The sequence below is a fragment of the Geospiza fortis genome, unplaced genomic scaffold (genome assembly GCF_000277835.1).
Source record: "Geospiza fortis unplaced genomic scaffold, GeoFor_1.0 scaffold173, whole genome shotgun sequence".
NCBI lineage: Eukaryota > Metazoa > Chordata > Aves > Passeriformes > Thraupidae > Geospiza > Geospiza fortis.
Window position 1 is genome coordinate 6183617 of NW_005054334.1, and position 12790 is coordinate 6196406.

The following is a 12790-nucleotide window of genomic DNA, read 5'->3' on the forward strand; positions in this document are numbered from 1 at the left end:
CCCTCGGCGTGGGATGCGCCCGGGTGGGAACAGCCTGGCCCCGGCCGGGGGAGCAGTGCCGGCTCTGCTGGATGCGCCCGGGTGGGAACAGCCTGGCCCCGGCCGGCGGAGCAGTTCCGTGCCAGGGCTGGCACTGCTGAGCCAGGCACTGCTGAGCTTCCCGGCCCCATGAAGGGTTGGCGTGCTGCGGGCTCGGGGGTCCGGGGAGGTGACAGACAGAGGCTGCCTCCTGCACCATCCCGGCTGCCTTCCTGCTCCCTGAGCCACCCATCCCTGCTTCCCCTCTCCCCATGGCCATGAGTGGATGTTCCTCAGCCTCGCCTGAGCACCCACCCCCCGATCTGCCTGCCAGCCGTGTCTAAGGCCGGCTGTCTGCGGGAGGTGACAGCCATTCCTCGCCCAGGGCAACCTACTTACGTTGGCAATGGTGGAGACAAAGAGCATGATGACAGTGGCGATGTGGACCACAAAGATACCAGCCAGTAGCACCAACATCTTGGGTCTCTTCTAGGTGGTGTCACCGACACAGAGAGCTCTGAGGGAGAACAAGAACAGGGGGAGGATGTGAAGGGAAGAACTGAGTCAAAGAACAGCATTACCATAAGATTTGTTTACGTGCAAAAACCCAGGCTGATCTTAGGTTCACTCTGGAAACATGGAATCACCAAAAAAAAAAAAAAAAAAAAGCCACTAAAAACTTCGTCAAAATCTGCTCAAGAAGTTAAACAGAGCCCACAGATTAAGGAGCCAATATGGGAGGAGATGTAGAGCATGGGTAGATAACTTGGGGGCATTTAAAAAATAATATATACACAGGTTGCTTACATTGATGTGTGCTAGCGTAAAGTAAAAATGCCATACTCCAGGCATACATTCTAGGAAGAGGAGGTTTTGCCCACGATATTTACAGTGGTCAGGAAAGATTTTTCTCTTCCTGCTCTCCTCTGGTGTCACAGCCTCTTCCAGCTGGTCTGGGTCACAGACAAGTGGTACGGAATGGGAGACTATGAGCTCCTTGGTGCCTCAGCTATGGAGTAGTTGTGGAGAGTGAGCCAGACGGGTGGCAACTACTCCACAGATCACTCTTGTAAGTGAAGGGAACAGTATGGAAACGCCATGAGGTTTCCTGGAGCTGGGGAAGATGCCCAGGTTTGCAATGAAAACTGCCTGCTTCCTTTTTAAAACTTGAGGCATGCAGGTCACTTTATTAATGCAATAAAATTCTCCTGTAATGAAAATTCCTCTTTGGTTTGTTTTGGGTATTTTTGCCTGTGTACTCTGCAAACTTTTACTTTTTCTTAAGACTTCCTGTCATTGATGAACATGTGATTGGAAAGAGAGAGGGGAATGTGCTTTAGAAAGCTTGCATGATATGGTTTGTCAAAACTGATGGCTTCTCACCTGAAAACGTGAAATACAAGGACCAAATCTAAGCTTTGAGAATGAGTGCAGACAATTCACACAAATCAAGTGAGTATATTTCAGGCAGAAGCATTTACTGGGCCCACTCTGTGGCCAGTAAACTTCCTAGAAAGTTTGACAGGCTGTGCTGCTCTTTTCCTCAGAAGTGCTGGTACTGAAGAGAAGTAACAAATTAATGTTAGCTGTCAAGTTATTTTGGTCCAGGTGACTCAGGTAGGGTCTGATGCTGTCACCATTTGTACAGGGTGTGGCAACACTGTCATGAAACAACACACTTATACTTTATGATGTCTTTCACACAAACTGTGACAAAAGGCTTTGTAAAGTCCCATTCATGTGTCTTTTTCACTTGATGACTCCACCTACTCCACTACTGTCTTTCCTCTCACTGTGGCCATGAGTGGGAGTGTATTCCTGTAAGAGGCTGCAGCTGTTCCTGGCACTGCTTTGTTACCGTTTCCCAAACCACAGTGGGTAGGCAGGGCTTCTCCATCAGTGGCACTTTGACCAGTTCAGCATTAGCTGAGGACCAGGAAGAATTCCTTGAGTTTGGGATCTCAAGGAACCAGTTCTGTTAGGTCACTGCTCCCACCCAAACAAGGCTACTCTTTAGTAAAACAGATTAGCATTGGTGACTAGTCCCATCTCCTCAGCAAATTGTGTCTACTTTAAGGTTTCCTTCACCTGGAGAACTCTCTGGAGATGTTAAGCCCTGACTTGCTGAATGTGGGCCATGTTTGCTTGTCTGCTTTGGGGTGTCTTGGCAAACTAATGCTCTAGAGCTTGGTTTGGCTGGATGGCCTGGTCACTGCAACCTCTCTTGTCACAGTGCCTCCCTTAGTGATGATCTTGGAGAAAGCACAGCCTTCTTAGGACCTTTCCTCTGACTGTAGTGACAGACACTTATGATTTCAGCACTGCTAAAATTCAGGTTCTCAACCGGGTACCACATGAACCTAAGAGTTAAACCCCTTCTTTCCACTGTAAAAGGAACGAGAGTTTCAAAATGCTGGATGGCAACTGATACAGATATCACCACTGCAATTCAAAGTGAGATACTCTTGCTGTTGCCATGACTAAGTGACAAATCTGCAGCAAATTCTTGAGTCAAATCTTTCTGTCCCTTTGACTACTTCCCTTTTTTTTTTTTTTTTTTGTTACCTTGGTTCTTACACGAACTTTAACAAGTGCTCTTGACACTATAGGGTGCTGGCAAGCATAAACCAGACTCTGACAAATTTGCCTGCTCTGAAATTTGCCTTTACTAAACAGTGGCTAAACTTTCTTCTTACTTAGATGGATGTATTTTTCCATGGCCTCTTTAAAATCTCATTCAGCACTTTTTTGTTCCTTATTATTTTTTAGGATCTTCAAACAAGGCTTTCTACTTGAAAGATTAAAAACCTACTTTCATGACATCCTAAAGACTAGAACAGTCCTTTTGAATGCATCTTTTGTTTGCTTTCAGAAATGAAAATGAGGAATGTTACTTTACAATGTAAAAAAAAAAAACCAACCAAAATCATGACCCCATGCCCAGGACTTTGACCAATACTCCAAGAAAAAACTGAAATCCTTTATTCCCTCTGCTTTTTCTGCCTATTTTAGCACTGCAGGAGAGCAGTGTTAGTTCAGGTGCTTTCAGTGCACCTACTTCCTGAGAACGTCAGCACCTCTCCCTGAATACACACGCTATCAAATGCAAACTCCCCCAGGGGATATGTGCTCACAGCTTAGTTTTGATTCTTTGTGAGTTAAAGCACAAGCCTCCCTCTGTATTCATTTGCTTTCCCCTTTCTTCATCTCTCTCTGCCTGTTAAATAAAACACGAGAGAACAATCCCAGAGGAGCCGTGGGTGAAGGAATGGCACTGAAATAGATTCACTTCTGCCTCTGATGCTGTGGCGTGCACATTTCCTCCCATTAGACAGAGAAACTGGCAGAGCATCAGGGACTGACAGGATACCGTTTCCATTTGTTAAGTGTGAGACATCTTTCTCCACTATAGGGTGGGGTCACATTGCTGGAGCAATAGGACAAAATTGCATGCAAATGCCTTTTCTTCCATTCCTCTACCTAAACTGCAGCTGCATTTGGAGTTCCTCAGGCTCTTCCTGGGCTGTGAGTCAGTCTTAGCCTTCCTAGAGCTGCCAGCTTTTTCCACTGACTCACCCCAAAGCTCTCAAACCCCACAATAATTTAACCCTGAAAGATTAAGTGCTCAGGACAATGTCAGTTTTAGGACTGCTTCTCAAGAACCAGTCAAGCAAACAATTTGTGAGTCTTCCCCAAGCATCCTTCAGAGGAGAGACCCCAATTAAGCCAAGAAAAAAAAGTAATGAGACATAACAGTAGAAGGACTACAGAGGTAGGGTAGGCTGGTGGGGAAGGGAAGGTCATGCATGTGCTGAACAGCCTGCATGAGTCAAGGGAAGATCTTGTGCTGATAACAGTGGACTTTCCTTTTCATGAGGTGATGAAATGAAGAGAAATAACAAGCCACACCAACAGTAAGCATGAATAAGAATCACCATAGAAGCCTTCAGCACAAAAAACCTGCAGATAATCATGGCAGACTCTTAGCTGTGTAGAGACTGTTTCTGACCATGCAGGAGTACATGTGCTGGGGAACAACACACAGCTCTGCTGCACCCCAGTTCAAGCTCAAGCAGGCTGGTACTATCTAGAGCCTAAAACTAAGGCAAAGTCTTCTCATGCAGACAGATTGTTGCCACCTCTATCACCCCTCTGTCTACTTAAGTGTTTTGGATCCTTCTGTCTGAGGGCAATACAGAGAAGTGAGTCCTTGGCCCTGGTTTGCTTCTTAGCAAAGGATCAGGATGGAATGTGTAGTGCCACTTGGAGATATGATAAAGGCCAGTGGTATAGCTCCTCAAATATAGGGAGTGAGTTACTCAAGAGGGTAAGCCAGAGTAGGTCCTTTGCTTCTGACAGAAAGTGCATTGCAGTGAAAGGACTAGAGGGTAAGTGTACGGGATGTTTCTGCAGGAACAATGGGGTTGTTTCGGGTGAAAAGTCAGGACACTCTCAACTAAATTTGAACTATTTCAGATCTCAAGTATTCCTTAATGGATGTAGCTCATCTGATTTCCATTTCCATCTTCCTCTCTGAACTAGGGTCCTTGCTTGGGACTGTGTCTCCCAGGCTGAGTTGGTGAGGTGTACTGTGAGAGAAGCTGGCTGAGGTGAGAACCTAGTCAATATCCTGTAGCTCCCTAGAGTTCCCAGGGAGAAGAAGACATCTAAATTGCACTGCCTGTGCACACTGGTGACCTCTGACTCCTTTCAAAGTGAATTTTTCAGCTGAGGAGTCTTTCGTTTGATACGTTAGATTTCTCAGCAATGGAAAGATGGCTTTTTGGGGAAAAAACAAATGCCTTTGGTTAGAATGTCAACAAAAATCTCTATAGATTGAAAACAACTAACACAAAAGAAATTCTGCCTTTCCCAGCTGCTCCTACAGAATATAAGGAAGGCAGTAGTAAGTCAGACCGGTGGTCTGACTCTCCCAGTCTCTGATGGGGACAATAGGAGGTCCAATATTTAGAGAAAGCATGTGAACTTGGCCACTGTCTGAGGGGCACAGAGTCACAGCGGGAATACTGGTGGTTCAAATCAGGGCCAAGGCCACTTGGAAATGAAGGATAAAACTGGACAGTAATGGACAGAAAGTAAAAACTGTCTGGTATTATTTGAGACAGCCACAAGCTTCCACCTCTGTTACCAGTGCACTCCTCAATGCAAAGCCAACCCACAAATAGCAATGCTGCCATGTTGCTACCAGTAAGGGAAACCTCAATGTGGTTTAAAACCTTCTGCAGAGTTTGCACACATGCCTTTTCACTGATCTGAAACCATGACTCCACCTTAGCCCTGCTACAACTGCACACCTTGTCCTTGTGTGGGCTGTGAGCACCAGTCCTCATTGTGCCCAGAGTCATTTCACAGGATGCAAAGATGTGAATATCTCTGATATTTCGGCGGCATGATGACTTTGGACATGTCACATTGTTACTAGAAAGCTCATGACAACTTTAAACAACAGGGAAGAGTCCTTTTGCTTCCACCCTTTGCTCTGTCTCTTGCTTCAGATCCTGGTGAATCCAGAGTCCTTGCTGACTCCAGACTTTTACAAACTACTGTATGTCAGCACTGCAGTTGACAGCCTGGTTTTGACAGACCAGCCTGACTCAATTTACAAGTCAGATGCTTTTTCTAGACATGTTGATGAGTAGGTTGGTGCCTCTGGAAAGAGATTTCGCTCTGTGTGTGGGAGAAGGGCTGGGCAGGAGGCGTGCATGGGCACACGGAGACCTGGAGCCTCTGGCTCATGGCACTGAGATGTCACCTACATATGGGTACTGGCTGGGGTGGCCACATGGGTACAGCAAGGCTGTGAAACCACCAGGTTAATGTCAGCCAAAAGGAAAGTGCAGACTGGCCTGAGGGGCTACAGCTCAAAATAAGTTAAAGTAAACAGAAGATTTTTGTCTGGTTCATGTGAAGCATTTCCTGGTGGAATGGATCAATTCCACTCTCTCTCCAAGAGATCAGTGGAATTGCCTTCCCAAGGGAGTGGTGAAACACCAGCATGTGAAAAATTTTTTATGGGATCTGACAAATTCCTCAAGAATCCACCCTTAGTGATGAACCTCCACTCACTGAGAGATGCAGAGGGGAGTCACAAAAGATGACACATGAGGGTTTTCCAGCTCTCATGCTCATGATTCATATAAGAGTGGGGAAATATCAGAATTCCTAGGGCAGACAGTGAGAAATTGGCATTTTCTCCAGAAGAAACCACCCTCGAGTGCTCAGCCATGTGACAACATCAACTGAAACTCCAATGCTGGCTTGGTAGTGGGAAAGGGAAGAGGCAGCTGCCTGGGGCCTGGCAGGCAGCCAGGAGTCGATGCTGGAGGAAAACACTGTCACTCCTCACCCCAGGCACGCCAAGGAAGGGCTGGGACTGATGGGCAGCAAGTAGAGGGAGGGTGGGGAAGGGAACCCCGGAGCTAAGGGAGGCACAGAAGGGATCCTCTGCTCCCCCAGAGGCGCCATGCAGAGCACTCTCACCCCTCAGAGCGCTGGGTGGTCCCTGGGTGGGTTAATTAGACCCCTGAATGTTGGCAGGAGTTCCAGCAAGATTCTGAGATACACGAGAAACATTTGTGGGAGGACCGACAGTCTGGGTGTTGACGTGTTGTGTGTAGGGTGTACATCTGCAGCTCTGTGTGGCTCCCCCTGTGAATGGGAGTGTGCATCTGTGGGATCCCTGTGAACTCTGTGTGTGTCTGCGTGTGTGTCTGTGTGTCTGCGTGTGTGTCTGTGTGTGTGTGCACAGCTTCCTTATGGGTGCACAGATCATCCACCTGTGCCACACCGGCAGTGCCCACGTGGGAGAAACTCTCTGACAGCTCTGACAGGAAAGCTCAGGTTACAGAGAGGTATGAACAAAGTACACAGATCACTTGTGGTGGGACTTCCTGCTTTTCCTCTTTGCAACAGCACTTAGACAGAGGCTGAAGGACTGTGAAGCCCACATCAGCTGTGCTTTTGGCTGCATTCTTGGATTAAAACTGCAGTCCTGTGATTTGCACAGACAGTCTTGTGTAGATATTCCTTTTTTTCTTTTCCAAAGGAGGGTAACTCTAAAAAAGAAGTTGTATCTTACAGTGTGTCTGTCTCTTAAAACTGCAAAACCTCTGAACATGCAAGTACAGCCCATGAGGCACTGAGGAAAGTGTGACTGGGGCATCTAAAGAGTCTGAGCTTTTGGGTCAGTTTGCTTTCAGGGTGCCTTTGCTCCTGCAAGCCGTCTTGGAAAAGACTGTGCAGGATTCAAATACAAAATTGTGTGAAAGCTCCTTCTTTCAACCAAAGTGCTCAAGTGATGAACTGGGGGGAGCATGTGAATAAAGCAGACACAGGAGGAGGCTGTGCAGCCTGGAGCTGGTCAGTGCTCTGTGCAGGGTGGGGTAAAGGTGGCTGCGGTGTAAAATACCCATCTGGCTCTCAGAGGGCTCCTTACACCTGTGATCAGTACGGTATAAGCTGGTTCATGTTCCATGTGGCTCTGGAGACATCAGGAGCTCCCCTGCTGAGGGCACAGCAGCTGGCCCAGCTGCAGGCACTGGAGGCCGGCTCACAGGCAGGCTGGCTCAGCTGCCCAGGCTGTCACAGCCAGGGGAGGTGCCCAGCTCTCCTTCAGCAGTGGCCCACCTTCCCAGAGCTGCTCTTCAGCACCCCTCTGACCAGCCTGCTCCAGGCTCCCCTCTTGCTCCCAAGGCTCTCACTAACCTTCCCAGAGGCTTGATGGAGCCAATACAGGGAAGATATCTCTCTGGAATGAGAAGAATGTGGACGATGGACCCAATCGAGGAGGCTGCTTTCACAACTCCCCTCCTTCAGCAGACTCTGCCCTGAGAGGGCAAAAGGACAACAAAGGTCCTCACCCTGGATTTCCTCAAATACAAAAACATATTGCCAGGTGGCCTCACATCACAAGGGCTAAGCCTTCAGCATGAGTCACTGTTCACCTGTGTCAGCCACTCCAGTGCTCAGGGTTCAGTGCATTTCCTGCAGGACTGGGGATGACCCAGCCCAGATCTGTCCCTGGGCTCTCCTCAAGGGTGTCTCCCCATGCCTCTGCTACAGACTTGTTTTCACAGGGTAAAGGGGATAGATCTCAATTATGATCTTGCCAAGCTTGTCACTCCCTTGGGCAATGTGGGTTCTGGAGCTGAGCTGTCCTAACCTGTCCCTCCCTTCTATGACAAGGTATGGGCTATATTTGGTCTAACCAAGAGAGCAGCTTCCATATACTCTCTGCCCTCCTGAAAACAGTTCAGGAGGAGCAGGATGCATGAAGTTGCAAATTTGGCCAGAGTTTCCATTGTTCACTGTCAAGCTGTTCTAGCTAAAGAGGTACTTTCCAAAACTCTCCCAGCAGGGTTTGAAGAAATCACACTCCAGATGGCAGCCCCGAGATGTGCTGCTTTGCTGCTCTCCCTGCAGTGTAATGGCAGAAAGCAGCTTAAGAGGCACTCCAGATTTCCCTCTGGGCAGTTTATGCAGGGAACTGCTGCTTCACCCTGTGTCATGCTGTGGGATGGCTGGGTATGGACTGGCCCTGACAGAGGATCAACACAGGAATAACTGAGATGTGCTTCAGCACATTTGTTCACTGCCACTGTTGAAATGACTATGAGTTAGTTATCAATCCTGGCAGGGCCATGGAGAAGAGCCTCCTTTTCTGTGAATGCTGCTTTGCCTCAGCAGAAAAGACCAATGAAGTATTAAACACCCATCTTCAGATGTGAAGATTGGAAATCCCCTTCCTCACCCTGCCTTTTAGAGGAGTGGAAGAGCAGCTCCCTGCCTTGACGGAAGGGTAAATAAATCTCATTTTTTAGTTTTAGCTCATTAATTTTTTGTTGGAAAACAGAAGTAAGGAAAAAAATTAGGAGTGCCATGCCTCACAGCCTGTCTTATGTTGTGCTGGGTGACAGTGCTGTCACTTCCCTGTTGAAAGGTACAGGCACAGGAACCTGTTGAGATCAAAGGGGTCTAGTAGAGCTATTTCTGCCTTACAGGGCGCTTGAGCATCTGAGGGCAAATTCCAGCCCAGCATCAGGTGTCTCCCCCTTTGCCATCCACGCAGCACTCAGCGAAGGGAGCACAAAGTGACCTGGGCCTGAGCAAGGGGAAACATGCCATGGGAGGGTGTCCCAGCAGCCAGCTGGGCATTATGGGCCCCGTGAAGCCCCATGGGAGCAGGCAGGGCTATGGAAGCAGGCTCCCTCCTGCTTTTGCTTGCTCTGAGGAAACAGAAGAGGGCACAGGCTGTGCTGTGTGCGAGCCTTGCGGCTGGGAGGGTGACGAATAGAGAGAAGGATTAGTGCTTGCAGCAAATCTCAGTCTCATTATAAGCAAGGCCCTGAGGTGGCTCTTTTAGCAAAAACATGCTGTCTATTATCAGCAAATCTCCCAGACCTGTTTCAAAATACAACCTCTGCTCCAGCCCAGACCACCAAACAGTAATTCCTGTGTGCACTGCACCGCTCCCACACTGCAAAACTGGAAGACCACCGGCTAGGCCAGAAGGGCAGGTTTTCCAAGCCCAGAGGTGGCTCTGTGTCCTCAGCAGCAGGGTCTCACTGGGGGAGCACTAGCAGCCCTGCAGCTGAGGCACCCGCTCCAAAACTTGGTGCTTCTCCACAGGATCCCAGGTCAGTCACTGCTGCATTAATGTGTCCTTGGGTGTGGCTGGACTCCCGGGCTGTCAGAGGTGTATCCCTGGGGATGGCATGTGCCCAGTGGAGATCCCGGCTCTCACACAGGGGTAGCTGGGATGAATGGCTCATGTGTGTCACATGTCTGGGTGGTTAGTCATAGCTGGGGAGCTTCCACAGGAGCCTACTGACAGGAATTCCTCAGGGTGGGTGGGTGTGCAGGGCCACACCAACACGCTGCATTTCAAGGGGTGCTTCCAGGCACCGCAGTGTTAGTAAGGTACCTCAGTTTTCTTTTCCGATGCTAATCCCCATGGGAGCAAATAGAAATAAGCTGCCTTCAAGCCCTCACTCCCTCAGTGCTCAGAGTCCCCAGGTGGACTGGGTGGAGGCATTTGGCTGGCTTAAACCCGTTATCATAGGAAGAGCAGCTAATGGGCTCCAGGTTTTCACACTCTTCATGCCCACCTCCCTCGAGTGTTTGCTCAGAAAAGAATCCCACTACATCCAGAAATGTCAAGTGGGCAGTTCCTGGGCAAATCTGCTCTCAGAGGTGCCTTGAGGAATTCAAAACTTCTGAGTGAAAGTTGTTCTGTGGCCACAGCATTTTTTTTAATATCAGTATGATTTAATTGTTAATCTTTTTAAATGACAACTTCTAAAAATGCTTTCTTGCCATTCCAGTTTCTGATGCCCTGGAAACACTTGCTGCCTCAGTCAGTTTCCCCACCACTCCAACACATTTATTTCTTAGTCAAAAGGCACCACTGCATGACTGAGCTACAAGCAGCAGGGCCAGAGGGGACTTAAAAATTCACAAAATCCATTGTTTTTCCAAAAAGTTATGGTCAGCTCAGCTTTTAGTTCATTCATATAGTAATTATGCACAGTCTCAGCCTGAGCCCCACCCATTCCTGGCCGTATTGGGCTAAATACTGTTCAGTCTCTTTCAAGCCCCTGAAACTGTGCAGGGGCGGGCTGAGTTCCTGCAACAGGAACCAGTGTGGTGCCAACAAACTGGCTTTGCAGCACTCCCTTTCACAGACCTCAAAAATAGCTCAGATTTGACCGCAGGATGCAAACCACAGCAGGCAGACGAAACAAGAGAAATGGTGAAGAAGAGGAGGGAAAGAAAGAGGGGGTGGTTGTGTAGAAAAAGGCAGGTGAAGAGGGAGAATTGCCAGTCTCTGCAACCCTACACTTCCCATCAGTGTCTCTATCTCCTTGACACACCCTTCCAGCAGACCATGGTGCTGCTAGCAATTCCACCCGATCCCCAACTTCGCCTCGCAGTGCTCCCCACTCCAGTGTCGGTGCTGCCACAGAAGGCGTAACACACATTTCTGCCCTTCACGTGGCTCTGCTCAGAACTGGGGCTTGGCTTCAGCCTCAGGAGCCAGAACCCCTGGAAAAAGAGAGATTGCCTCCATTGTACCCCAGAATCTGCAGCTTTGGGGCCTCTCAGTCTTCACTTGGAATGATTGCTATTGTTTTAAATTAGAGCTTGGCAAAGTAATTATGGAGGGGAGAGAGACAAGCAGAAGTATTTGAGCGCCAGAAAAACTGAGCCTGCAGCCCTAATTCCAAGCAGGCATTTTTCCACATTTGTCAACAATGCTACTCCAAAAGCACAGAGCAGCTCTTGAGCGTGAGCTGGCCCAGGTTGGGCACCCGTGCCTGCACCCTGGCTGCACGTGTCCTGGAGGTGAAAATACATTGCTGCTGCCAGCACTCCGAGGCTGCAACCAGGGTGCCTTGCAGTGCCCCTCTGCCCCATAAGGCAGCTGGATTCCAAAGCAAAAGATGAAAATTAAGGTGTGTGCCATAGCCAGCTCGAGTGCCAAGACGAAGAGAAGGGGCAGAGGAGAAAGGCAGACTGGTGCTGTTAAGAGAGGGGAGCAGCCACTGAGGGAGAAAAGTTGGTGAGGATTTTCAAGAACAGCTCTTACCGTGTGGGCTGGGGCGGGTGCTGGCACCTGTGGAAGAAGGAGCGTGCTGGGCTGCAGTGCCGATGTCCCGGAGCGCAGAGCTGGAGTGAAGGGGAGTGACCTGGTGGTGGTTTAAGTTTCCTCCGGTGGTGTGGGAGGGTGGTGTCTTTCCACTCTGTTTTAAAGGAGTTACTATGAATCAGACTGCCTTTAAAGAGAAGAAAAAAAAAAAATTAATGAGCTACGCCCTGTTTTGTTGGCAGGGTGTCAAGAGTCTCTGGGAGGAAACCAGCGATTCAAAGAAATCTGTGCAGGGCTGCCTGTGACTCAGTGTGCAGCGCAGAGACCGCAGGCTGGAAAAACGGCTGACGCTGATCCAGCTGAGTAAGAGAGGCCCACAACAGCATCTGTTTATAAAACTGAACTTCTGGTTGTCATAAAAAAAAAAAAAATGTATAGTTACAAATGTGGCAACGGGGCTTCAACAATAAAATCACTCAAACAAACAGTGGGTTGGCAGGGGGGATCCCGGGGCTGGGTGAGTCACCGCATCCCCTCCCCGTGCTGCGTGGAGAGAAGGCGCTGAGGCTGACAGCACGGGGGGAATTCAAATCGGACCTGTGAGGCTGGCATGGACAAGACTTTTGGGAATATATCAAGGAGTGGAGATGCTCAAAATGCAGCTCTGCTCTGGTGGTGACTCTGGAGTGATTTGGCCAGATAGTGGTGGTTTGCTTCCACAGAGACAGCAGGCAGGGAAGAAGAAATAAGGAGCTTGTTATTCACAGTTTTCTGAGGTCAGCATTTCTTGCCATCTTAAAGACTTCTAAAAATAGATCCTTTACATTTGCTGAGAATTGGCTGGTGGAGTTGTCTTGTAGATGCTACAGGCAAGATTGAATAGGGATGTGCTTGAGATGTGGGTGAAAGGGGAAGAAGTTTGTCAGGAAGCATCCGTGTTAAATACGATCCTTACTGTGATAGAGTTGGTGGTCTGCTACTGCAAGGAACCAACCCTGCCTTTGCAAGGCCCAGCAAGAGATAAGCAGATACTGAAAAAATACCTGGCAAAGGCCTTTCCAGCTTTAATAAGGATGACATTGGATTGCCTTTATTTGAAAAACGAAGCTGGTTTTCTTTGAAATCTATACAGATTAAAAGATCTTACTGGTTTTCAGATTATTC

General features: G+C 48.6%; 1 protein-coding gene across 2 annotated transcripts in view; it reads right to left on the reverse strand.

Moving 5' to 3' along the window:
* The window catches only part of EMP1 (epithelial membrane protein 1), a 14755-nt gene extending 2966 nt beyond the window's left edge, over positions 1–11789 (reverse strand). For both annotated transcript variants that reach the window (XM_031057809.1, XM_005421892.2), the window contains exons 1-2: positions 11627–11789; positions 418–535 (exon numbers count right to left, since the gene is read on the reverse strand). In XM_031057809.1, coding sequence (XP_030913669.1) covers positions 418–495 — 78 coding nt within the window. In that variant the 5' untranslated portion in view covers positions 496–535; positions 11627–11789. The remainder of the gene's footprint in view (positions 1–417; positions 536–11626) is intronic.
* Between the last annotated feature and the right edge of the window lie 1001 nt (positions 11790–12790).